At 41.3% G+C, this 26,679-nt stretch overlaps 2 protein-coding genes across 2 annotated transcripts in view; one reads left to right on the top strand and one right to left on the bottom strand.

The window, feature by feature from the left end:
* LOC108405600 (uncharacterized) overlaps positions 1 to 26,679 on the bottom strand; it is a 108,967-nt gene that overhangs the window by 4,850 nt on the left and 77,438 nt on the right. The window contains exons 2-5 of the mRNA XM_073220178.1: positions 19,086 to 19,207; positions 18,000 to 18,365; positions 15,885 to 17,705; positions 11,288 to 11,492 (exon numbers count right to left, since the gene is read on the bottom strand). Coding sequence (XP_073076279.1) covers positions 16,691 to 17,705; positions 18,000 to 18,365; positions 19,086 to 19,207 — 1,503 coding nt within the window. The 3' untranslated portion in view covers positions 11,288 to 11,492; positions 15,885 to 16,690. The remainder of the gene's footprint in view (positions 1 to 11,287; positions 11,493 to 15,884; positions 17,706 to 17,999; positions 18,366 to 19,085; positions 19,208 to 26,679) is intronic.
* The window catches only part of KIAA1217 (KIAA1217 ortholog), a 622,979-nt gene continuing 613,586 nt past the window's right edge, over positions 17,287 to 26,679 (top strand). Inside the window, exon 1 of the mRNA XM_073229082.1 lies at positions 17,287 to 17,572. The gene's annotated coding sequence lies outside the window, so the exon portion shown is untranslated. The remainder of the gene's footprint in view (positions 17,573 to 26,679) is intronic.

Genomic DNA, 26,679 nt, shown 5'->3' with positions numbered 1-26,679 from the left:
GCCATGACAAGGAGTTTCAGCTTTGAATGTGCACTATGTGTGTGATCTGTAAAATCCCAGGATAAAAGGAACCTTTGTTAGACATTGCCTTAGAGGACCTGAGAAGTAAAGTCAGATTCTTAGAGTAACACACCCTCTCCCTAGGCCTCCCACTTCCCAGAAAGAGAGTTCCCACCAACTGTGAACCCTTAATAAAAAATAAAAACTCAAAACTCACACATGCAAAAAATCAATCCAATAAAACTAAGGGCAGAGTAACAAACATAAAGCTGCACCCACAAAGAACTATCAGAGGGAATAAAGCAACTAGGTTTAATATGTCTAAAGAAAAAAGAGTGAGCTTTAAAAAAGACTAAGGGAAGAAAGGCTATAAAATGACCAGACAGATTTGAAAAGAATCAAACTACAATTCTAGAAACGCAAAAAAAATTTACATGAAGAGCATTGAGGGAATGGCTCAATAGCCAAATAGACATGGCTGGAGAGAGAATTACAAGGAATGTACATTAAAGAAACAGCAGAAAATATGAAAAGGAGGTCAAAGTGCCTGAGAATTTTCCAAGATTGTCAAAGAACACATGTCCAATCCAAAAGACCAATACATCTCTACCTAGATAAATAAAAAGAAATCCACGCCTAGATGCATCCTTGTGAAACTGCAGAACACAGAAAATACGGAGAAGTATTTAAGAGCAGCCAGAGAAAAAAAAAGGCAATTTACCCGAGAAGGAATGATAATCAGACTACAAGCTGAGTCCTCAACAGCAATGCTGGAGCCTGATGACAGGAGGACATTAATATTTGCAAAGTACTGACAGAAAGCAACTGCAAAACAAGAATTGTATGCCTTGCAAAATTATCTTTCACAAACAGGAGGGAAATAATTTCTATACAATAAAACTGAGACAATTTACCACCAACAAATTTTCACTTATGGAATTTCCCAAGGGTGTTTTTCAAAGGGAAGGAAGAAATCTTCAAAAGGAGACCCAGAGCTATAGGGGTAAATGGCAAATGAATACAGTCATAAATATATTACTAAGTCTATTCAAAATTGAGAGTATAAAACAATAATGTCTGATTTGTAGAGTTTGCAATAAATAATATAGAGCTCAAAGACTGTATTAAAAATTGGAGGTAAGCTGGAGGATGGTTGGCAGTGGTTGGAAATAAGACAATAATCCTCTGTGTATTATTTAGAAAGTAGGTAAATATATCCACTAGGAAGTTATAAAAGTCATGTATATATACATATGTGTGTGTATGCACACACACACATCTAATACAACAGACTACAAATATGCAAAGGAAAAATTAATAGAAGTATAAGAGTAATTTGACATACAGCTGCTGAATGGAAAATTTCAACATAACTTTCTTTCTATTTATAGATAAAGAATAACAGCAAAAATATAGAAAACTTGAACAATTCAATGAGTAAGCTTGATTCAATGGGCAATCTGAAATTCAGTTACAGAGTCCAAAAATGTTCTAACAAATGGACTATTATAAATTTATCACATACTAGGGCATAAAACAAATCTCAACAAATTTTAATAAACAGTAATCAATTAGACCGTGTTCTCTGACCACACTTGGTTAAATAAGAGGTTAACTAAATAATGTGAATGTAAAAATCTCAATGTATTTGGATATTTCAAAGAACTAACACATGGATCAAAATTGAATAAAAAAATACTAAAAAGTGAATGATAGTGAAAAAACCATATGTTGAAACTTGGAGAGTGCAACCAAAGAGATACTTGAAGGGAAATTTACAGCCCAAAAATGCATATTAGAAATGCAGAAGGTTGAAAACTAATACGATTTCCAATTTCTAAATGTTAGAAAATTCAATAATAGATGACAGCAGTAAAGATAAAAGCTGGACACAATGAAAAAGAAATCAAGGATGCAATAGGGCAGATCAAAAAGTCAAGTGTTGGTTGCTGAAAATTGAAAATAGATCTCTGGGAGAATGTTAAAGAAAAAGAGAGAAGACACAAATAAATAATATTACAAATCAAGAAGGGACACGACTGGAGATAAAACAAAGAAAAGGAAGATAGGAAAATCCTATCAAAAATATTTTTCCAATGAATTTTGAAAATTTAGATGAAATGGAATAATTTCAAGAAAAATATAACTTACTATACGTGACTATTAAAGAAATTAAATAGTTAAAAATCTTCTCAGGACCAGAAAATTTCACAGATGAACTCTACCAAAGTTTTCAGGAAAAGATTGTTCCAGTTTTTACTAACTCTCTCAGATACCAGGAGGAAAAGAAGACAATACTCCCTATTCATTCTGTGAGGCCAGTTTAACTTTGGGTTCAAGTCAGATATGAACAAAAAATCGGTAATGTTTGAAACTAAAACAAATAAAACACAATAGAATTCAAAAGCTAGATGACAGCAGTATGTTAGGATTGAAATGGGTGATAAGGTTGAAGCCACCCAAGGCTTAATATTATTCAGTGGGCTGGTAAAGTTATTGATTACTGTTAGAGTTTAAATATAAGTATGTTACAATTTCAAGGACAACTGCTTGAAAACTAGAAATAAAATGTATTATCTTCCAAATTAGCATGGGGAAAAAAATGGAAAGAAAAAAAATCAATTCATTAGAATAGAAAGAGGGATTTATTCAGAAAAAAAATGGACACAATAAGATCTAAGAAATAAGGCCAGATATATAAAGAACAACAATGAAATGACAGCTGGTTTTTTAAAAATCCATCTATTTAAAAATCCACAAGTAAAAGTTGATGAAACTTTTCTTCACCTGACTTACTTGTGCTAAAGTATCCTAATTATGTCACTGTCTCTGTGTACTTCTGGTGCCTAATATAATGTCAGTCACAGACATCTGAGCCAACATATGTCACACCAGTAGGAATTAATTTGTTTTCAAGGTTCTTTGGCAGCTTCAGAGGCCTGTTTTTATTTGATCAGTCACTGCCCTGAAGGTGTGAGTACTTTAGGCCAGCCCTGCAGTTCCTTGAGAAGTCACACTGGGTCCTGTAAGATTGACCCCTTGACCAAGAAATTGCACCAAGCTCTTCACTGTTGGAGCATCATGGATCTTGGCATAAGATTTCGGCCTCCAGATGTCATTCTGGGACCTTTTCTGAGGGCGCATTCTTTCATGGACAGCTTAAGGGCTGACTACACTAAAATCCAATTCCACATTGTCCTGTCTGTAGTGACATTTAGTCCTATCAATTTCTTATTGCCAGGATCCATCTTACATATGTTGGTAGTCAGCCGTCTGGGGCAGCAAAATATGACTGGCATTAAAGTGCTGGTGACTATGTTGACAAAAAAAGTTCTATTTAAAAGTACACAAAAAAGAAAATAGAGTTAAAAGAAACTTTAAAATACAGAAATTCTTACCCTTTTGCTTTCTTTAAAGAAAACAATGCTGAGAAGAAGAAGGTCTGAAACTTAAGAATCATGCTGTGCTCCTCTCATTCCCTAGGAACTACTGGGGCTCTGCGCCTAAGCAGATTCGAAAAACAGGAAACAGCCTCCCTTTTCTCCAAAAACAGCAATCTGCCCACTTCCACTCTCACTGACATGCTCACAACAGGCAATTGCAGTTAAAACTTTACATTCACTTTTTTTCAAAGTAAAACATGGTGTTGAAAAAAATTTTTTTAAGTGCGTGGAGTTTTAAAAAGTTAACATGTCCAATAAAAAACAGTGCTTTCTTGTCACAATACCTGAGTTGGGTTTCTCAGAAGCTCCCCTGCTTGTTTTTAGCTATTTCTTCTGATAATTACCTGTAGGATTCTAAATCCTACTCTCACTTTGGTTTTTCAGTTTCAGACACTGTCTGTTGACTTCTTCGTGTGAAAGATGAGCATTTGGAACTCTCATGAGATCACCGCAGCCCTCAACTTGCTCCTTCCTTCCTACACACTTCTCTGACACTTTTTAAATAAAATCAATAATCAATGTTACATTTTTATGTCTATGAAAGTTTTATTTTCTCCTGAGCAAAATCTTATTTTATGAGTGTATTTTGTTTTCCGTGACCATTTCCATTTTCTGTGGAGTTGGCACTTGCTTCATTTTTATTTGCTAGGGTTTTTGTTTTTAATGTTCTTATCACAAGTCCTTCCCAAACTCTTCCCAAGAACTGTAAAACCTGTGATACTATTTTAAATACTTTTCCACATGGTAAAACATGGCAAGTAAGCTACAAATTCTAGTTTGTGTCCCCATGGAGACATTTCCTGAGTCCTTCTCCGCTCCTCTTCCAGTCCAGATGGTGTGATCTAGTTTATTGCAGAGATGGTATCTGGGGAACACCCTTGTTCTCATTCTGCATTACATCCCCTGTTCCTTAGATTGGCTCCTTCTGCTTCCTGTTTACTCTTGTTGTGCAATATCATCCCACAGATTCCTGAGAAATAGTGTATGTGAATAGGCAAATAACATTTCTGAGACTTTGAATGTCTAAAAATGTATTAAGTATCACCTTTGTACTTTGGTAGGTTGACTAGATATGGACTTTGTTTTTTTCTTCACAATTCCAAAGATATTGCTCCATTGTCTTCTAGCTTCCAGTGTCTCTGATAAGAAGTCTAATGTAATTCTGGATTCTGTATCCTCTGAATATAACTAGTCTTTTTCTCTGGAAAATGTTTGGATTAAAAAAAACTCTGGTGTTTTAAAAATTCATAATGACATCCTTTGCTTGGATCCTTCCTTATTCACTTTGTTGAGTTCATCATTTCAATTCTAGGAAACTATTTTGTACTTTTTATTAGCCAAATCTCCTGCCTGTATTCTTTGTTCTCCTTTTACTGTATTACCTATTATTTAGATGTGGAATTTTGAATTAATCATGAAAATTTCCATAATTGTTCTTTCCTGTTTTACATCTCTTTATCTTAAGTTCTCTTTTTGGTAGGTATCCCTCAATTTATCTTCCATCCCTTTTGATATTTTTTATTCTGTTTACCTTATTTTAACTTTATCATTTAATTCTTTATTGTTCTCTTTGTCTTTTATAATATATATTTTTTGTGGAGAAAATAACTTCTCTTGCAATTTGAGGATATTAAATGCAGATTTTAACTTTTTTCAACTTTCTCCATTGTCTTATTGCCCCTGAATATCTATGGCTTCTTGGACGTCTCTTTATATTAAGAAGTTATTTAAATATGTGTGTATGCAACAGGACACATCTACAAGGGCTTCCTGCAAGTTTCATAGGAGAGGTCCAGCTGTTTCCATGAGGATTATCAAATGTCAGTCTATGAAAATCTTTTCCTCAAACTCCAGAGAGTCTTTTTATATCTCAAGAGAAGAGAATTTTCTAGTTTCCAGGCTTGGGGAACATGACTAGCTGCCTGTATTCTTGGAGCTGAGTCATGGAAAAGTGGTGGGTGTCTCATCTCAATATTCAGTAAATGGGTTTTTCAATATTATTTTTTGATTTACATACAGTACCATTCACTCTTTTTGGTTTACAGTTTTAGGAGTTTTGACAAATGCAAAGAGTTACAAACCACCACCACAACTGAGAGAACAGTTCTATCATCCCTCAAAGAACTTCGTACTTGCCCTCTGTAGGGAGTCTCTCCTTCACACCCTGACTACTAGCAACCTCTGACCTCTTTGCTATTCCTGAAGTTTTACTTTGCTGGGAAGTAATAAAAATGGAATTGTTCATTCTTTACATTTTAATGTCTAGTTGTTTTCCTTTGGCATAATGCATTTGAGATTCATCCACCCTCTTAGATATCTATCAAGAGTAGTTCATTACTTTTTTGGCTGGTTAGTATTCCATTGTATGAATGTAATGCAGATTGTTCATCCAATCCCCTGTTGAGGGACAATTGGACTGGTTCTACTTTTTGGTGATGATGAATAAAGCTATTCTAAACATTTGCATACAGTCCTTTGTATGAAAATAAGTTTTCATTACAGTCCCATTTTCTAGGCATGAGATTGCTGGATCATATGGTGAACGTATTCTTAACTTTGTAAGAAGATGACAAACTGACAAGGTCATAAATATTTTCTTCCATGTTTATTTCTAACAGTTTGATTGATTTACATTTCAATTAAGGTAATCCACTTGAATTAATTTTTGTAAATATGTGAGGTATAGGTCAGTGTGGGTATTTTTTTTTGGTCACATGCATATTTCTAATTTTTCCATCAACGTTTGTTGAAAAGATGATTCTTTCACCATTGGATTTCCTTGTACCTTTGTCAAAAATAATTTGACCATATTTGTGCAAGTCTATTAGCCTATTTCATTAATCTGTTCTTGAACAAATATCTTACTGCCTTATTGCTTAATAGTAAAACCATAAAACTGATAGTATGTGGCTTCCAACTTTGCTTTTTCAAAATTTTTCTAAATCTTTTGCTTTTCTCTATAAACTTTATATCAGCTTGTTGATATCTACAGACATTCCACTGGGAGTTTGATTGGGGTTGTCACAGGTGAGACTAGGTCCTTGAAGGAGCAACACAGAAATTGTGGAGGGTATATATGAGGTGCCTCTTAGAGACTCTTGGTCACGGTCAAGACAACTTTACAAAGGAATTCTCACTCAGCACACTTTATCCAACAGACTTTGACTTAAGACTTCTGCTTCTGGTCAAGATGAAGTAACAGGCATTGTTTCTGGGAAGAAACAACTAAAACAACTGGTAAAATATTAAACAATTGTTTCTGAGACATTGAGTATCAGCTAATGAAGAACATTTCTCCCAGAGAAATGGGAAACAAATGAGGTGAGCATTATATGATGGGGTTAGGAGTCTGAGGTTTCAAAGTCTGCTAAAGTTTGCAGGACAGAATACAGATAGGAGAAACCTGCACAGAGAGGGTGCTCCAGAGAGCTCCAGATTGTACCTTCTTAGTATTCTGCAGGTACCAATAAACACATGCTTGTGAGAAAACTACCCAAGGTAGGAGAAAGGACCACTTACACAGATGAAAGGGATCATACTTGGTGTTCACGTGGTGGCTGACACAGTGCCTGTTGCCAAAATGGGAAAACTCATAATTCTCAGTCCAACGGGTAGATCTTGGCCCCAGGAAGATCTTGCCTAAGAAGTGGAGGGAAATTAGCCCTAGATGGGACACTACTCTGAATGTGCTTAACAAAGCAGAGGAGCCAGATCCAGCGGAATCAGTTTCCCAATAACTTAACTGCATCCAAGAACAAAGCCTATAGAAACACAAACCTATCCAGCAGCCCACAAAGTAAAATTCTTAATACCTGGCATCCAATCTAAAGTTACCAGGCATGAAAAGAAGCAGAAGAATATGAAGCATAGTGAATATCTCAACATCCACAGCAAAAGTATTTAGCAAAATTTTATTCCTGGTTAAAGTGTTTTTTCCCTACTTGATAAAGCACATAGAGGAAAAATGAGTAGCTGACATCACACTGAATGATGAAGGACTCAATACTTTCTCTCTAAGATAAAAAACAAGGCGAGGACATGCACTTTTATTACTTTTATAGATCAATATAGGGAGTTGCTAGTCAGTGCAACCAGGCAAGGAAAAGAAACAAAAGTCATCAAGATCAGAAAGGAAGAAGCAAAACTGCTTTTATTCACATATGATGTGACTGTCTATGGGAAAATCTGATAGAAATGTATGAAGAAATTCCTAGAACTAATAACAATTTAGAAAAGTTGCACTATACAAAATCAATATACAAAACTCAACATGTTTCTCCATATTAGCAGTGAGCTCTCAGAAGTGGAAACTGAAAAATAGTATCACTACAGCAGCACAAAAGTGGTGAAATATTTGGGGTAAGTCTGCAAGAGCTGTACATTAAAAACTACAAACCAGGCTGGCAGAAATTTTAAGAGATTTAAATAAAAGGGGATACATATTTTGTTCATGGTTGGAAGACTTAACATTGGTAAGATGTTAGTTCTGATGTATAGATTCAACACAATTCCAGTGGAGAACACCAAGCTCAGGGCTAACGTTCCACTAACACGTGTAAACCACACCGTGGAGTTGGGTACAGGAGAAACATGTTGCGACTGCACCAGATAGTTGACTTTGCAGGGCTGCCTGTGACTCAGCCTGGCTCCAGCTGTTCCTGCTGCCAGCACCGATTCCACTTGTAAAGGCTTTGCCTTGCTATCCATCACAGCTTCTGCTGAGAGCCACAAGTCGCTGCTGCCACTCTCTCCAGTAAAATGGATGCCCACACAGAGTGTATTCCTCCCATTGCTCACTTCTGACCTGAAGTCTCTTGGGGGTGTAGCAGATTACCAGCACCAATTTATGTGCCTGTGCTCAAGCTGCAAAGGAGGCTGAACAAATGAAATATCCATTTTTTCAATCTTGAAAAGGTGAAACTTATGAAGTGGAACATTTCCTAAAATAAGAAGGATGTTTGAAAGTGTTGGGCAGCCAGAAATGGAACATCTGTCCCAGATATAGGCCAAATACTAAAAAGAATCAACAGAAAATAATTGGACTTCAGCAGCTGTATTTTAAAAGAAACTCCCGAAATTAGAAGTATTCAAATCCTTTTTGTTGGTCCTCAAGACAAGAAAAGCCCATGTTTTAATTCAGGATGTGCATCCATTCCCATTTCCCTCAGATTCCCTTGAAAAAGTGCACACAAGATACAAAACCAAAACATAGCCTATGGGATGTAGAAGGTCTTCCTCAAAAGTCTAAGAAGGAATGACCTTTCCTTTGCCCAGTCGGCACTGCTTCCCAGCAAGTCAGAGGGATCCGAGAATCAGAGCATGAAGAATCATGTGCTAATGCACAGCAATGGAGAGGGCCACCTCTCTGGAAATCTTTCAAGAAGAGTTAGAGCTTGAGACTGGGGGCTTTGCCCTCATCTGGTCTCCTGTTGCTGTTTTTAAAAGATTTCGGAAGTTCCGTTAAAAAAATTCAGACACCAAAGTCATTGTTAACATCACTGTTATAATTTAAGGCATTCCTGGCAGTCTTGGTGAACAAATAAGCAAGAGGCTTTGAAAAATAGTACATTTCTTCATAGGTATCTTTTTTTTAAAAATCTTTCTATATAGCTTTGTGTGGATGCAGTCTAAAAATATGTAATCTGTTTCTCCAGACCACCATAAAAGCAGGGACTTAATAGAGGTACACATGCACACACACAACACACCCACACACACAGTATTTATATAATTCTACCCCACATTGCATTACAGGACTTTAATCCTCCACTGAGAGAGCATTCCTTGCACCTTCCTGATGGGTCCAGCCAGCTCCAAATCAAACTCTTACGTGGGATCTTTCAGGGCCAACCCTAGGTAATTACAAGGGTTTTGCTGTGGGGGTAAGCTGTCCTCCACACCAGGCTGGGCACACAGCCACTGCCTTGCAGTTTTCTGGAGGGAGCTGCAGTCAAGGACTCAGGGCCCCTGAGTCATCGCACTCACCTGCACATCTGCATTCCCGGTCTTTGGATAGAGGTCTCCTGATGGCCTTGGCTGAGGCACTTTTCTCAACTCTGAGTCTGTACCTTTGCATGCCTGGTCCTTCCACCCACCCTCTCCACACCTTGGGGCCCATAAAAAAAGGCAGAAGCCTCTTGTCTAGGGCTACTCAGCAGCAAGAGCATCTCAGCACTGCCCCGCTATCTCCACTGATCCCCCTGACCCTTGCCCAGTACCATTCCCTGGGGAAAACTGGAACACTGGGCAGCTGGCAGCCGGTTTGCCTCTTGCTTACACTGTCACAGTTAGTGAGGAAAGGCTTGATTGTTACTTTCAGTTTGGCTGTTGTCCTAGTCAATCACCTACTACCTGGCCTTTTAGCCCCTTCTCCCACGCATCCAAATAACCTCTGAACCTCTGCAGGATTCCTTCCTGAACAGTTATCTCAGCTGCCTTGGAGAGCGTATGGTTTCTCCTCTTCTCTCACTGTCTGGTCTTGGGACTGATGACTGGAGCAGTGCCCCACTGCTGCCACTGGAGCCACGTCCCAGTGATGTGCAGGTCTCTTGGCTGGCCTGTGTGTCAGGCCTGCTGTTCTGCCACGTGGGCATTGCTGATACTGTCTTTTGCCACGATCTCATGCTCTTTTCTATGTCTGCTGTGTATATTTGAAGGATGAGTCCCTCCCCGACATGGGTATAACCCATTAATGAATCTCTAAGCAGGACTGCTTGTTTGCTTAGGGACTTGGAGAGGTTTCTGTGAAATGGCTCATTCGCTTTTATGAGAACTTTTTCTCTAAGTTGCTGACACAAGGCGACAAGGATAAGATGGTCATCGAATGATTGACATTTATGGTTCTCAAGATTACTGCCTCCTTGCTACCATCTAACTTTATTAAACTCCTCCTCTCCCCGATGAGTGTCAAATGAAGTTCTGTCTTGGCTACCTGTATTTGGGACTGTTCACTGACTCACATGATCACCATCTATCCCCAGAGTTGGAGAGGCTGGAATGCGACAAGCATCATTTCCCACAGTTCCTTTATCTAAGGTTGAGGATTCAAGGTGGGACTCCCTAATTAGATACATTCACACGTGATTTAGATGGCAGAAGTGATACAGGCGCCCCCTTCCTCCTAGCTTTGGCTCTTTCTGTGGACAGAGGTTACAAAAATTAAAATTTCTCTGCATCGGCAGTCTCCTGCCTTCTGAATGTCCAGAAACAGCTGCAGGGGTGTGCAGAGATGGGGCGTATCTTCAAACTCCCAGCTCCAGTGGCAGCCTCAGAGGTCATGGCTGGCCTGGGAGCTCAGTTCTGTATTTTTTTGCATGTCAATTTCTGGAGGCTCAGGTTTTTGGTCAGAACTTTTTCCTCTAGATCTTCCAGTGATTTTTGTGATCTACTAACTCCAGACATTGAATCACTGCTTTCTAAGAATATCCAGAGTAATTTGTTTCCTATCCTGAGCCCTGACTGATAATACCCTCCTTATAAGTAGCTGTCTGGGATGCAAGCTGAAACTCAAGCTGGAACATGTTCCTTTTATTGGGAACCCCACGCATCCATTGCCATTATAAATATTTCTCCTTTGATATATATTTTTGCCTGCCCAGCACTGAGTAGCATATATCTTCTGATGGGTTTTAACTAAAATATATGGCTTAAAACTTCAGAAGAAGTCACTAGAGAACAGGTAGAGTAACTGTATAGTTCTTTTATCATTTTAATGGGAATGTCCTGGAAGGCATTTTGACTTACATTTCTCATGTACCACGATCTTTTACATACAAATCTGAAGATTAGGTAAAGACAGATTTTTTTTTTTTTTTTTAGGTAGCAGCAAGTGAAGACATACATACCTAATGATTATTTTGGTGGGTGGCACAATATTTCAAATGATAACATTTCCCAAGCTCAGCCTCATATATTGTAAAAATCAATGGGTTTCCTCTGCTGGAAAGAACTGGAAAGCCAGGGTTGTGGAGTGCAGATCTGGCCCCTTTGCAGTGTCTCAGCTCTGTGGCCAGCCCGTAGTTCTTTCTGGGAACTATGCCTTAGGTATTTCTGCAAGAGCATGAAAGAGATTTTTACTATATGGTGCTATATCCAATTAATTCAGAAGACTAAAAATACAGCCTGAGACACTGGAATTTTTGACTGCAGAACTCTCTGACCAAGGTTTCCATTCTGGCACATTAAAATAACATTGCTGCATTAGAAGAAAACCCTTGGGCAAAAAGCAAGGAAGGCAGGGAGCTCTCTCTTCTTAGGTAGTAAAATGGTGTGAGGTTTTCAGTTTTATGTAGTACTGCTCTTTCAACACTATATATTTTCAAATGGCACGGGTATTTTGGGCATGGAACCTGTCTGCTTAATGATTTCAGCTGCAGTACTAACTTAATTACCTCAGCCTGGCAAGTTTGCTGCAGGAGATCAGCGGTGTTGCTCATTACAAACCCAGAGGTATCTGTCGACTGCATTTTCAGCAGTTTCTTTGCTCTTTCCTCTGAGTTTGAAAAGGAGAGGCAGTTCACTGTGTTTACAACAAAGTCAAGGCTAATAACATTCCTTTGTTGTTTGACGAGACAACGAAAGCTCAATAAGCTTCCAATGGTGGCCACTGGTAGTTACCTATGGTTAAAGCTTATATAAATGCCCCTGTGCCCTGCCTTGCCTGCAATAAGTGAGTGGCAATCTACAATTCTCATGCTGTTCTTTAGGTGGGGCAAATTATACATTCCCTCTTCTTGTTCAAGTAACTCCCTTAGAATCCATAATGTCTTAACCATGCTTAATGCTGGCTGGCTTTTGGGGTGGAAAAGGCTGAAAAGGAGATTCCTTGGAATAGTTTGCAACATGAATACCACTTAAGTATCACCCTGCCATTTCTGTATCTTAGAGGAGGGTGGAGGAAAACCACAGGTGCATCTCTCTGCCAGAATATATAGTAACATATTTATGAAAGATTGTATAATGTAGTGGCCATTATACCACTGGTTTCATGAGATAATTATGAAGCACTAAAGCAAATCAGCATACTAGACTTGTTGAATATGCTAACATTCTAATTTTGTATAGAGGGTGATTACTGTTATTATTATTTATCGAGTGCAGTAAGTGTATGTAATGCTTTATAAACACATAAGTGGACAAGGGCTCTGCCCAGAGGTATCTAAGTTCTGGTGCATAAATGGAGGAAGATCAAACAAAATGGGATTCAAGAAATAAGTGTTTTTGAAGGGCTGAAGGACAAAAGCAGGTGGTCTTGTAGTTTTAGGTTGAAGTTGCCCCATACAATTTGGGAAGACTCCAACACTGTAATTAAATCCACTTAAAAGTATTTTCTAGAACTTTAGTTAGCTCCCAGAAATTCAGTCTTCCTTTACTTGGATTAGGTGTCTGGATCTCTTGATCATAAAGCACAACTCCTGGGGAGTTCACAAGGAAAGAAGTGAAAGAGCAAAGGCACCAGACTGTAGGCTCTTGGAGGGCAGGAAACAAGTCTGAGAGGTACTCGACCTTCTAAATCTCTTCTCTTGGCTAGGGCTTTTCTTGACTTCATATCAGTCATGGGAAAACTGAAAACTGACTAGCAGCATTGTTTTTACATATAAACAGATCTGTACATAGATGTATCCCTTATAAAAACCCCTAAAACCTGAGGAAGGCTTCCCCAAAATTTGACACATAGAACAACAACCTGTCTCTATACTGTTGCTCATGAGGTTTCAAAACGTGACAGAATTGTTCTTTGGTGTCAATACAGTCCATTTAGGTTGAGTACTCCATAGTTCATGAAAAAGCAGATTCAGAGAATTATTTGTTTTAAGTCCTATTTGAGAATCTAGGAGGGGTGAATTACAACATTTGAATACATGCATAAGCAAAATGATTTACTATTTTAAAATATAATAACACTAACCAAATCTGATTTTCATTAGCAAAGTTATTGCTGATATGTAATAGTACTATCTATAAATATATTATGCCAACTACTTGTTTTGGTTCACACTTTTGAAACTTGAATTTCTCAGTTTAGGGCTTTAACTTCTTAAAACAAATCAACCACTTAGATTTTGTCTTTGGAGTTAACTCTACAGGATTAGAGGGCACTATGCACACAGTTCAAATACAAAGCTATTAATATATCATGGAGCATAAAATACTAAGAACAAACCCAAGTCCTGGAGAAGTGGCAGTAAAATTTCAGTGTTTTATACCAAATTTACTATATTCTGAAAACAAGTGCTAAAAATCTTTTATGTTTTCTTTATCATGAGCTCTTTAGGCTCTTTTAAAATGTTTCTCTAAAAATACAGCTACATAATTGGACAGATTTATTAAAATTATTCTGAGCATAATCTGTAAGTGATATGTATGTATGTATGTGCATACACATACACATTATATACAAGATATGTATGTTAACTGGTTTTTAGATAAGTCCTATGTGAGATAAGTTTTATCCTATTCTCACCTTTCCTTTCTTTTCTTTTTTTTTGTTGCAGAAGATTGTTTTGCTCAGGAGATAGCTTCTGGAAGGACAGAATTATGAGTCTTCATAGTTTTGCCAACATGTATTTGCTAGAGGGTTTGGTTAGAGGCTTTAATGGCTATTGAGCGTATGATGAAAAGCCACTGTTATAATAAAATAGTGCCCTTTCCCTGACACCCCCTTCCTTTTACTCCCAACAGAGCTCTTTCTTCATTATAAACTTGATGTTCTGGCTCTATGGTAGCTATGGATTGGCGTGCGTGATTGTGTGTGTGTGTGTGTGTGTGTAGCTAATTTTCCACTCGTTCTCTGAAATGTGCCTGATAATTGAACTATCTGGCAGTAGGTGTCCTGTGTTGGAGAGCACAGTCACACAACATTGGCCTGCAGTGTGTTGGGGCATATTGGCAGTGCCTGGGCCTAGGTGAGCTGTCCTCACAATGATCAGGGCAAAGTCAAGGGCAAGTTGCACTAACAGGGTTTCTTAATTTATTATAAATGTATACATTCAACTTAAATGAGATACTGCATTCTGAACAACAGAAAAATATTTGCAATGTACTTTGGACAGTGCTTCTGGGTTCCAAATGCCAAAGTTTTAAAACATGTAAATGTCAGTTGAAAAACAGGAAAATTCTTATAGGATAAGAGCAGCAAGTGATGTTCCAGGGACAACTTAAACTTCCACTCAGTCAGTCTCTTTTTGAGAACTGATTTTGCTCCTCTCTCCTTTTCATTTCCTATATTAATAAGTATAAATAAACAAATAAGCAAATAAATACTGAATACATTTTGTCTGAGTCATGTAAGATGACATATGAGTCAGTTTAAAACAGTTTTTAAAATGCACTTATTTTATATTCTTTAAAACACATGAATCCAATCAACATAAATTTAGTAAGTGCCTGCCATTTACAGGCACTGTGTTGGGTCCAGTGGAAAAAAAGATAAAAAATTCCTGCCCTGGAGGAGATTATTAATTTTATAAATTTAGAAGGGCGACAGGCAAACAACCAATCATATTAGAATGTGTAAAAAAGTTATCCTGGGGGTGTGAACAGAATACAATAGTCAATCAAGGAAGGATTGTGTAGGCCTGCCACTTCAAATAGTCATTACAGAGGCTCTGTCCTTGAGCCTGTCATATCTGTTAATACTGCATGCTAACTCGCTGTTGACATTGAACACATGGGAGCAATATTGTGATACAACTTATAAGGTTCATATGTACCAGCATAGCTGCCACTCCACAATCTTCTTTTCAAACCATTCCTTTGTCAATGACTTACTTCTTCCCACACTGTTAATCTGAATTAATATTTTCGGGAACCAGTGATTCCTACTGAGGAATCGCTGTTTCTGAAATATGTATAACTAGGACCTATTATGTAATTCCTTCACAATGACAGGGTGTTTTAAAATTCATGGTAAAAAATAGGAAGGTTGCAAGAAGACCCGGAAGTTGATACTCCCTCTGTCCTCTGAAATGTCCTTGTTGTGTTCTAATTAGGAACATACTGTACCTTTATTTTAGTTATTCTGTTTATTTGTTAAATCCAGCCCTTCACTAAGGATATACATAACATTGCCAATTAGCTACTCTAATTTTCAAATGTGAGAGTTTCTAAGATTATTAAACCTAAGGCAGTAGACCAAATCCCAAACTTCTTAACAAAGCTTCCATATGAGATTCAGGATTGCAGTGAAACTTTCTACTGACCCTGCTTTTATTAAGCTGAAGTTAAAAAGTGTTATTGTGGACAGGGGATCTTTTTCTCCTATTCTGTTTACTTCCTCCTCCCCACCCTTCCATTTTAAAGAAGTATTTTAATGAATGAGATAGCATCTCGGTCATCACACAGTGCTCTGGATTCAGGAGGTGAGACTCTTGATGTTAAAAACCACTATTATGCCACTGGGGCAAAACTGCTAGCTGCTCTGGTGGTCACTGCAGTGCGTACCTGCTGCCTCGCTGCTGACAGCCTGTCCCGCGACGCGAGAGCGCATCGGGCATTTGCTCCGGCCAGGAGGCGGAGGGGGCGCTCCAGGTTCAGCACCGTGGCGGGGTGCAGAGCTCCGAAGGCACCCCAGCAGCTCACTCTGCCCCAAAGACAGCCGGGTGGCTGCTAAGGGACAAAGCTCCAGGTACAATCTTCAGCCATCCTTGAACCTCTTAAAGACCCTTCATCTGATGCATCCGCAGAAAATCTGTGTTTTTGTCCACCTTCCCTCGGCACCTTGAGAAAGAGGAAAGTTGGGTGGCTACTTAGGTCCCATTTGAGAGTGAGGTCCTGGAAGTGTGGCAAAACCTCAAACTGGGGCCTCACCCTGATCTCAAGGGACTCTTCTCAAGAGTTCTAACCAGGGTGGCCCCAGACCGAGAAGCGAAGGGGTAGGTAGGGTACGGCGCATCTAGAGTCCTGCCTCGGCCTTGAACCCTTCTCTGGTTCAGGGTACATTCGCCCAGCTGCTGGCGGAAACGCCAGGTTCGCGCGCGGCGGGTAATTAGGTGGGGAAGTCCCAGCCCCACTGGTCCCTTTGCGGCCGCTTCTCAGTACACAGCGCAGCGGGCTGGGTGTCTGCCCTGAGGTGGCGCGAGGAGCCCTCAGCGCATCAAACCCGGCTCCCGTCCAGGACTTCGGGGCGGGAGTGGAGGCCAAGAGGATCCTGAGAGCTCCCCATCTCGCCTCCTTCCTTCAGGAGCGTGAAAACCAACCCTCCCGCACGTTTTCCTCCCCTCTTCCTCCTAAACCTCAATATGCAGCTTTTAAAAGGCACCCAGTGCATCCTCTAACTTCAGGGGAAGAGAATGAGCGCCCAGCTCCCGCTCTCCCACGGTCTCTATGGCGTTCATCCTTTTCCTTTGGTCGCGTCCAAACTCAGTGTCCGTAGCGTCCCCGCCCCGGCCTGGAAGCGAGCGCCCCCGGCAGTTCACGGCGGCCCCTCGGCGCCGGTTTGCAGTGAGCTCGGTTTCTGGCTCGTCGTGGGATCCAGCTGCTGTTCCAACCAGTCCCCAGCCTCGCGAGGCACACGCGCGCGTGCACACACAGGCGCTCACTCTCCCACTCACACTCGCGTGTCCTCGCTCGCTGCACCCCACCCTCGGCGCCGCTCCTCCGCGGGGTGGGGGTGGGGTGACGTCAGGACTGCAGTCCCGAGGAGAGCGGCTGGAGCGCGCTGCGAGCTCCCCGCCTGGGAAGCGGGAGGCGCACTCGGGCCGCCGCCGCTCGCGCGCTCCTCCCTCTCCTCTGCACCCGCCGCTACGCCGTTCGCCTGGGGGAGCATCGCGAGCCTGCAGGTGAATTGAAAGTCGTTTCCGGGGGAGGGCGGAGAGGGTGCTGCAGTCCTGGCACGCACTGAAACTGCAACTCCGACAGAAGCGACCCAGCGCAGGAGCAGGGCGCGCGGCGCGGTGCGCAGTGTCCCTTGGCTGCTGGAGGCGGCTTCTGCTCAGCTCCCCGACCAGCGCGGTGGCCGGACCTCGGCCCCGGGACCCCGGCCCTGGGCGCGCCAGCCGGCAGAGACCCCAGTCCTGCCATTTCGCGGCTGCGCCGGTGTGGGGAATGCGAGCGCGGTGGCTCCAGGTTGCCGCGGAGCAGCTGCCCGTGGGAGAGCAACGGAGGCGAGGGGGCGGCAGCCTCGGCCCAAAGTAAGTGCAGCAGAAGTTTGCGTCGATATCCCCGCCTCTCCCCTTGAGCGAGTGGGAGGCATTTCTGCTCCCCTCCTTCTCTGAGGCTACCGAGGGCAGACAGGAGAGAGCCTCGCCCGGAAGAGAAAGCGAGCTTTACCAGAGGGAGCAAGGACCGGGAGGGCAAAGGCAGGGAGAGCTCCTGATGGGGTGAGGGGGTGCCTAAGGAGGAGACCCCCAGCGGGAGTGAGGGACGCGAAAGGAACCCGACCCTGGGAATCGCAGAAAGGTGGGAATTGGGGGAGCGTGAAGGTAGAGGTAGTCACACTTCTGGTGACCTTGGCGTTCCCCCCTGGAGTGGCGAGCCAGGGGCTTGTTAGAGGTTGGAAACCGGTGCGACTAGGATGTTGCGTGGCCTCCTACTCAGGGCTGCGCAGAGAGCTCGCGCTTCCGAATGCTGGAAGACCCGGGGACAAGAAGTCGGCGAGAGGCTGGCCGGAGGCAGTGACACTGGAGGGTGAGGGACGCTGGAAGTCCAGACTCAGGGTTCGGAGTGGGAGGCGGGGTCCTCGGAGAAGGTCTAGCCTCGGCAGAGGAGGCAGCGTTCCAGGGTGGCGCAGGTGTGACTCTTCGGGTGGGTAGTTGCTCTTGGGCTCCTTTGCAGCCACCTTTGGTGGCTACTTCTTGCAATCGGGCGGCCTCTTTGAGGGCGACAGCGCAACGGGGAGCAGGCTGACAGGAGGTGGTGGCGGGCCTCCCTGCAGACCTCCCTTCTCTCGCCGCCGCGGGTCCCCCCTGGGTCTTCAGGCTGTTCCTGAAACGCAGGAGCCAGGTGAGACCGCGTTTGCTCAAGAGACCGTCGGCTTTTTGCTCACTTGTTTTCGCGGCGCGCTCAGCTTTTTGGCTCCTACCTCTTTAACCGGACTCCTAAAGGAGGTTTTATAGTTTAACTGACCGAACTTTTAATGGGAGGAAAAAAGTTCATAGCAGCTGCGCTCCTCCTAAGAGCAGAGTCCCACAGAGGGCAGGCGAGGGAGGCGTGGGCCAGCTGGTCCACCCTCTTCTCACCTGGAGAGGGTTCTCAGGAAATTTTCTATTAAATGTGATGCGATTTTTTCCGGAAAGGCAATGAAGGCATCTTTTTCCCAGTAGGACTGTCTGTACTTAGGAAACCGCTATCCCACTCAGCTTCTGGTACCAAGAGTACACTTTGGGAGAAGAGGGAGATAGTTAATTAAATCCCGTTGTTGTTGTTGCTTTTTTTAAGTCACTCGTGATGCATACTGATTACCCAATTTCATTTACTCAGATTCATTCACTTAATCATGTAAAACAGTTTATGAGGCCCAATATGTGCCAGACACTGTATTAGCTGCTGGCGCAATAGAAATGACTGGTGTGTGGTCCCAGTACTCAGGGAGCTTATAGTCTGTAAGAAAAGTGTTCTAGAAAGAGGATGGAAAAAAAAAAACATGCTACAGGAAAGGGCAGGTATTACCTGCTTTTTTTTTTTTTTACCACACCTACAGCTCACTGACTATGGGGCCCATCATCTGCTAAGACTCCATCTTCCCTGGAAGACATGGACACTATAATTAATCTTTCTTGACCAGAAGCCAACGCTGTGTTAGGCACATAGTAGGTCATCAATAAGGTCTGTTAAATAAATGGATGAATTATTCACAGTAGGGAGTGTCTCAAAGAAAGGTGCTGTCATACTGTACTTGGGGAATATGTGAAGAAGAAAGAATGAGCTGAAAGAGGAAGATATAAAAGGGTTGGAGAGGGCAGGAGAGAAAGAAGATAGGGTTCAGAAATGTTTGAAAGTGTATTATTCTTTAACAAACAAGTTTTATTTTCCATTTTTATGCAGTGGAAATTAATAGCACCCAACTCAGTTCCCTATGTATGAAATGCATGCATCTCTGTGGATATTTAGATTTTTAGAGCAGGGTCTCTGTTAGTTTTCCATATGGAGGTCATAATGCCATGCTCAGGTGAATATGTTGATAATATGGTGATTTGGATGCATCTAGGACAGTAGAACAGGTTGGTGAGAAACATAATGGAAAAATGTAATCTTAAACATGTGGGCTCTGGAGGAAGACAATTTATGTTTATTTTCCAACCCTGTCCCTTTCCAGCTAGGTGCTATGCAATCATGGGCAAGTTAAGTTCTCCAACACTTCTCTATTTATTAACACATTTTGTCTTGTTTTGTTTGTAGGTTACTACATATATATGTATATATAGGTATAGATGTATTTGCATAATTATTTGCTTATTGTTTCCTCTCTAGATTGTAAATAAGTATTATAAGGAAAAGAACCAAGTATTTCTTGTTTATTGCACACTGTTCACATAATGGACACTAAGTAAACGTTTGTTAAATGAATGAATGAATTGTGCATGAGTGAATACATAGTGAATGAGCAATAATGGTCGAGTAATTGCTTAGGTAAAATTGGAAATCTAAATACAAGAGCCATATCTTCTAAAGATTCTAAATCAAAAAGGCTATTCCCTTTATCAACATCACTTTTTGGACAGAGACTCTGATAGGCTTCTCCTAAAACCTGTTTTCTTATTTCCTCTTCTCAGCAAGTGGCAGCTCCATTTTCTTGACTGCTTGGGTCAGAAAACTTGTAGTAGTCCTTGACTTCTTTCTCTTACAGCCAGGGTTTAGTGTGTTCAGAAATCCTGCAGCTGTGCCTTCAAGATACAGTCCAAATCTGACCAGTTCTCACCCCATCTCATGTCACCAGCCTAGAGCCCCTACCATTTCTGCCCTGTATTTTTGCAGTGCCCTCCCAACTTCTCTCTCTGCTTCCATCCTTGCTCCATCCCAAAGTCTAGGTCACACACAGCCAGAGCAACACTCCTGCCTTGTAAGTGAGCTCATCCTATTCCTCTGCTTATACATCTTCTCATCTCTCTTAGAGTAAGAGAAAAAGTCCTTAAAATTAACTTAGTTAACTTATCAGGTTCAACACTATGTAGCCCCTTCTGACTTCTCCTATTTTCCCCGTCAGTGTGCTTTTACCACACTGGTATACTTCCTGTTCCTACAACACACCACATATGCTCCCTCCTAAGCAACTATGAACTTGTTTTACCTTTTGTCTGGAATGCTTTTCCCCAGAAACCTGCTTGACTCACTTCTTACTCCATCCCAATCTTTTCTACAGTACCCCTTCTCAGTGAGGCCTCTCTGGGTTATCCAATTTAAGATTACATCCCTGTAACTTTTTAAGCCCCTTTCCTGCACTTATTTCCCTCTTAGCTGTTGTGACTATAAATACCACGTATTTTACTCACGTCTGTTCTACTCTGTGCACCTGGTGCATAGTATATGCTTAATTAGTGTAAGATGTTATTATGGTATCATCTCTGGTCTTCTGGCCTTTTCGTCCCTCCTTTTGGCCAGGCGTGTGGTCAGAGGCAGAATTCTTCCAGGATCCTTAGCTGTTATTTTTGGAAATGACCTTGAAGGATCCCAATGGTTGTTTACATCTGCTGCTAGAAATAATTAGGAAATAAATGCAATTATCCCAGAATTGGCCTAACTCTTTCCATGAAACGCCTTCTGGCCTGGGACATCTGGAAGGTTGCTGCTGTAAGCTCCATCCTCAGGGTGAGAAGAGGACATTCCATCGCACTGTCCATGCAAGAGCTCCTTGAATGGGGCAGGGGTCTTCTTCCCCTAAGGGATCCCATTGTGTTTCTTCAATGGCCGTGGCAGTAGGAGGCTAGGAAGAGGGGTACTCAAAGAGCCAGAAGTGGAGATCAGGGCCAAACTGGGAGACAAAGCTGTTTCTGGGACATTATTTCTCAATGGAATCACCTAGCCAAGTCTGGACTAAGAACAGGAATATGAGAGTAATTGAGAGATCAGGTTTTCAGCTCCTCCTGTCTCTTGCTGCTGGGTTTGCTTCCTCCTTGTCTTAACATGACTATTCTCATTGGTTGCCTCTCATTGGATCTGTTTAAATGCACTGTTGGTTGAACTGGTAGGATTTTTTGATGGTTCTACCAGGATGTTTTAAGCAGATACTGGGCCTGTGTGTTAAAGTTGGATAACCTATATTACATTTCTGACAAATTACCATACTAAACTATAGCTACTAGCTCAGAGCAGTCGCATTTCACAAGTTGACTCAATAGATAGTCTTTTCAATCCTCAGCATTCATAATGGTTTTGCTGTAACAGAGAAAAATGTTCTGTGGTGCCCATCCCATTTTTTTTGCTCTAGAAAGAGAAAGAGAGCCTTGGGTTTAGTACTTGTAGGTTACCAGTTCTGTTCCTAGCACTCTTGATGACCTTGGCCAATTTACATTAACTTAAAGTAGGTTTTCTGCCAGGGAAAGTTACTACTGCAGCAAAAATGGAGCTGGCCACCTTGAAGTACAGTCGTGAGAAATCCATTTCCATATAACTGTCAGAGTTTCAGCCAGAGAACTGCAGGAGACACGGTGTGTGTGTTGGGTGAGGGAATATGTACTCCAGCATGGAAACCAAACTATCATACAATGATAAGAAAGAGGGGGTGACTTTAGTTTTCCATGTGGTGTACACATAATTTTTTTGCTTAGTTGACAAACACATTTTGTTCTGAATGTTTTCCATAAGCAGGTTATTTGGAAATTGTTTTTCTCATAGAAATGATATTATATGTGGAATTTATGTTCCCAGCTGCCTTGGGAAAAACCTATTTAATTCATGGCTGAACATGAAAAAAATGGTATGATAAGTTGATTTTTCATATGGGAATATGAGTATTAATTTCTAATTAATAAAATCCTGGTTTCCATAATGTGACACTATGAAGATCTAATTTGGCATTTTTTTGCACTTCTTACTGGTTTATTCCAGAACAGGAGAATATATATTTATATATTATCTATTACATAAAACCGTTCTACTAAATAGACAATATTGGATCTCCTTTATTTACCAGCTGTTAGGAACAATTTTATAAACTCATGTTAAATTAATAAAGCATAAATAAGTAAATAGGATGCATAACAAACATTAAATATGTAGACATCGTTGAGAATTAAGACTCTTGCAAAACCAATCTCAGGGTTGCTGTCAGTGTCACTCCTGGTTTTGGAGGGGATGGGCTGCTGTCCTAGGGCCCCACCCTGAGGCCTCCACTGTGACCCCATCCTGCACAGGGGACAGGGTCTTAGCTTGTTGAAAACTCCCTGAGAGTTCTGATGGCATCTAGTATCCCTTTGTAGAAAACACAAAACAATTATCCTGTCCTCTCTATTTCCTTCCCTCTGTCCTACAGTCACCCTACAGTCTGTCCTTCCTCTTGCCGTCATCCTCTGGCTAACCCTCAGGGTCCTGGTCCTTCCAGCACCTTTACGTGAAGTGGGACCTGCCTCCCCTCTAGCAGTGATCAGGAAATCTTCCCTTCCATTGCCTTCCCCACCCCAGCTTTATTGAGATATAATTTACATTGCGTACGTTTACGGCACAACGTGTTGATTTGATATGCTTATTTACTGAAAGTAATTATCACCATAGCATTAGCTGACAACTGCATCACATCATGTAGTTGCCCTTTTTTGTTGGGAGACCATTTAAGATCTACTCTTAGCAACTCATTGCCTTGGTTAAAGCTAGGGGCTTGTTTTCATCTGCTACGGGTCTGGCAATGGGCTGGACCCTCACAGCAGTATCCTGGGACTGGAGACTCTCCTGGTGGTCACTCAGGCATAGAATGGGTATCCCAGCAAAATAGGGACAAGGGCAGAGGGGGTGAGAGACAATTATGGTGAGACTCTGAGGTTTATTTTCTTTGGAGGGCCCCAAACATTGCCTTATGTATTTCTCTGTCCATTTCTAGCTTTTCATGACACCATGTTATTCCTTCTACACATTCCCTGTGGACCAAATGCAGACTTCAAAGCTTCATCCCTAGCCTGTGATTTCTGGAAAGTAGAGAGCTGTGAATATTTTCAGAAGGTTTTCATTTGGAGATGTGCTGGATTGCTGGAGGAGGGAAATGCCCTGATTTGTGCTGTTTGCTGATTTTTGTGTTGTAAATATTTCCACAGCCGATTTCAGCGTGATGTCAACTGACTTGCAAAATTCTTGAAAATTTAACAATCAGCTCTCATGAATCTGGACAAGCTGGCTTCCTTGGGAAAAGGAAGTTTGTTCTTTTCTTTTTATTGGGAACATTGATACAAAAGAAAGGGTTTAAGTTTTCCTATTCTGCTCTCCCTCTCCTACTCACCCTTGCTCGCCTTTTTTTTCTCAGTGATTCATAGAAAAAAAAAATATAGATCTGGCAGTCATCAAATTTGTTCTATAAAGGTCCAGATAGTAAATAAATATTTAGACTTTGCAGTCACATTTGGTTTTTGTCACATAGTCTTTTTTTTTTTTTTTTTAAGCAACTCTTTGAAAATGTAAAAGCTACTTTTAACTAAAGGGCAGTACCAAACAAAAAACTGGCCCAGGGTTAGATTGGGCCTGTGGGGATTACTTTCCTGACCCCTGGAAAAGATGATCAGTCTAGATCTTTGGAAATTCAAATTTCTGAAAATTTTGGAATTTGTAATTTAAAAAAATATATAGGGTATAAATTTCATATATATGTAAAATTTAATTTTTTTTTAGAGAAGTACAGACTGAGTGAGGTTGCTGTGAACATTTCATGGTAGGACCCAGGGTTGGGTCTCTGTTGGAAAAAGGAGTCTTCTGGGAGGTGGGCTGGGAAGAGGTGAGGACCCTGAGGACGGTGATCTCAGTGGTGAATAAGGAAAAGCAGAACTCAGAGAATCTTTTTTCTTCCCTCTTTTTTAAAAATAGCTTTATTGAGATATAATTCACATTTTTTAAAATGCATGCATTTAAAGTATACAGTTAAAATTTCTTTTTAGTGCATTACAGGGTTATGCACTGATCACCACAATCTAATTTTAGAACATTTCTGTCTCCCTGAGAAGAAACCTGCATGCCAGCAGTCAGTGGCCATTCTCTACCTGCCTGCCCTGCCAGCTCCTGGAACCACTAACCTATTTGCCATCTCTAGGGACTTGCCTGTTCTGGACATTTCATCTAAATGGAGTCATATGATATGTGGCCCTTTGTGACTGGCTTCTTTCACTTAGCGTGATGCTCTTAAGGTTCCTCCATGTTACGGCATGTGTCTGTATAGACAGTGTCTGATTTAACGATGGTTCAGCTTATGATTTTTTGAATTTATGATGGTGCAAAAGCAACATATTCAGTAGAAACCCTACTTTGAATTTTGAATTTGGATCTATTTCTAGGCTAGTGATATGCAGATGGACCCGCTCTTGTGATGCCGGGCAGCAGAAGTGAGCACAGCTCCCGGTCAGCCACACGATCACGAGGATGAACCACCAATGAATGCACTTACAACCACTCTGTACCCAGACAGCTAGTCTGTTTTTCACTTTCAATACAGTATTCAATCAGTTACGTGAGCTATTCAATACTTTTTTATAAAATAGACTTTGTGTTAGATGATTTTGATCAGGCTAAATGTAAGTGTTCTGAGCACATTTAAGGTGGGTAAGCTGAGCTATGATGTTCAGTAGGTCAGATGCATTAAATGCATTTTTGAGTTAGATTATTTTCAAAATACAACGGGTACAACATGCAGGAAGCCTCCACTTGGTGATACATGATAGGAGCCCAGTGTGAGTACAGTGCACAGAGCAAGAGGAAGGGGGATATAGGAAGGAGTCGGGGAGGAAGAACCACACCACCTGAGGCCTGGAAGTTGTGGCTGATGGCGTGCATTTTTCCTTAGCCTCAGGAAAGTGTGCTTTCACTTTTAAAATTTCCTTGCCTTGATTTCACAGTCATATTTTTGATTACCTGCTACTTTGTGGAGAAGAGGTTAGAAGGGGCCAGAGCAGAGGGGGACATACAGGTATGACTCTGTAGAAGGTGAGAAGTGGGGCAAACTAGAGGTTTGGTTGGAGTAAGAACTGGCAGGACTTGCAGATGGTACCTTTAGGGCACTGGTGGACTCCAAGAGAAAGTCAGATGTGCTCAGACTGGAGAAAGGGAAAGTGTGTACCCCCCAGGGGCCTGGGTTTTTCTGGAAGCAGATACATCAGTTCTTCAGCTCCTGAGATGTGCAAAGTTTGGAGTTAAGGTGTCCTTGACTTGCCCTCTAGGTGTTTTGACCAGATGTTACCCTTCTGTGAAACTTACAAGTAATTTATTTAACAAACATGTATAAGGCACTTCTTACACCTGTCTAGCTCTTATTCCTATGTCTTTCTGGCCCTTATTGTACCTAAAGTGCTGTCATTATCTTTGCTTAACACACAGTGATGTGAATCATGGAGAGATGAAGCCACAAAGAGGCAGTCGGCTCCACAGGCAAACACCACACCGTGATGCCTCCTGCTGGGAGCTTCTGGGTGGAATCACTGACTCCTTCTCTTGTTTTCAGTGACCTCTGTTCTAGCCCTTTCATATTGTGAGAGAGTGAATTGTTTGAATGTTCCTCCCCTCTGGTAGAGAATGAGCAAACTGAAAGAACTGTGTGTTGTTTATTTTCATATCCCCAGTGTTTGAGTACATAGGAGATGTGGAAGGAGTGAATGAATGAATGAATGAATGGATGGATGTGAATGGATGTGTCGGTGAGAGCATAAGAACATAAGTGGCAGGAGTAGGATGGGGCATAGCCTTCTGAAGCCTGCACTTTTTCTGGGCCAAAGTATTCCTGAGCTGCATTATAATTCAGGCCAGTGTAGTTTCTGGCTTTGCCATCATATTATTTAAAAATTTCCATTAATCCTTTGATGTGTTCTAATCAAATAATGCTATTATCAGTTAAACAGATGATGAGACTCCTGCACGGGCAGGTATTATGCTTTTTGAACACAGTTGCTTTGTTGTCACCAAGGACATTTTTGCATCTGATATTGATTTAAATATTCAGTTATGAATGTCTTGAAGAAGACTTTATTTATAGCTAATGAGGATTGTATTGGCTGAAGGAACTGGCAGTGTGAACAGTATAGTGTGTGCTTGTTAATCCAATGTGAATGAATAGAATAGCTTCATTGATCAGCATTTATAAGGCTTTGCATTCTATCCTGATATAAAGTTAAAAAATTTT

The sequence above is a fragment of the Manis javanica genome, chromosome 2, assembly GCF_040802235.1.
Source record: "Manis javanica isolate MJ-LG chromosome 2, MJ_LKY, whole genome shotgun sequence".
NCBI classification, from domain to species: Eukaryota; Metazoa; Chordata; class Mammalia; order Pholidota; family Manidae; genus Manis; species Manis javanica.
The sequence above is the reverse complement of the archived record's forward strand: the minus strand, read 5'-3'. Positions and strand labels throughout refer to the sequence as shown.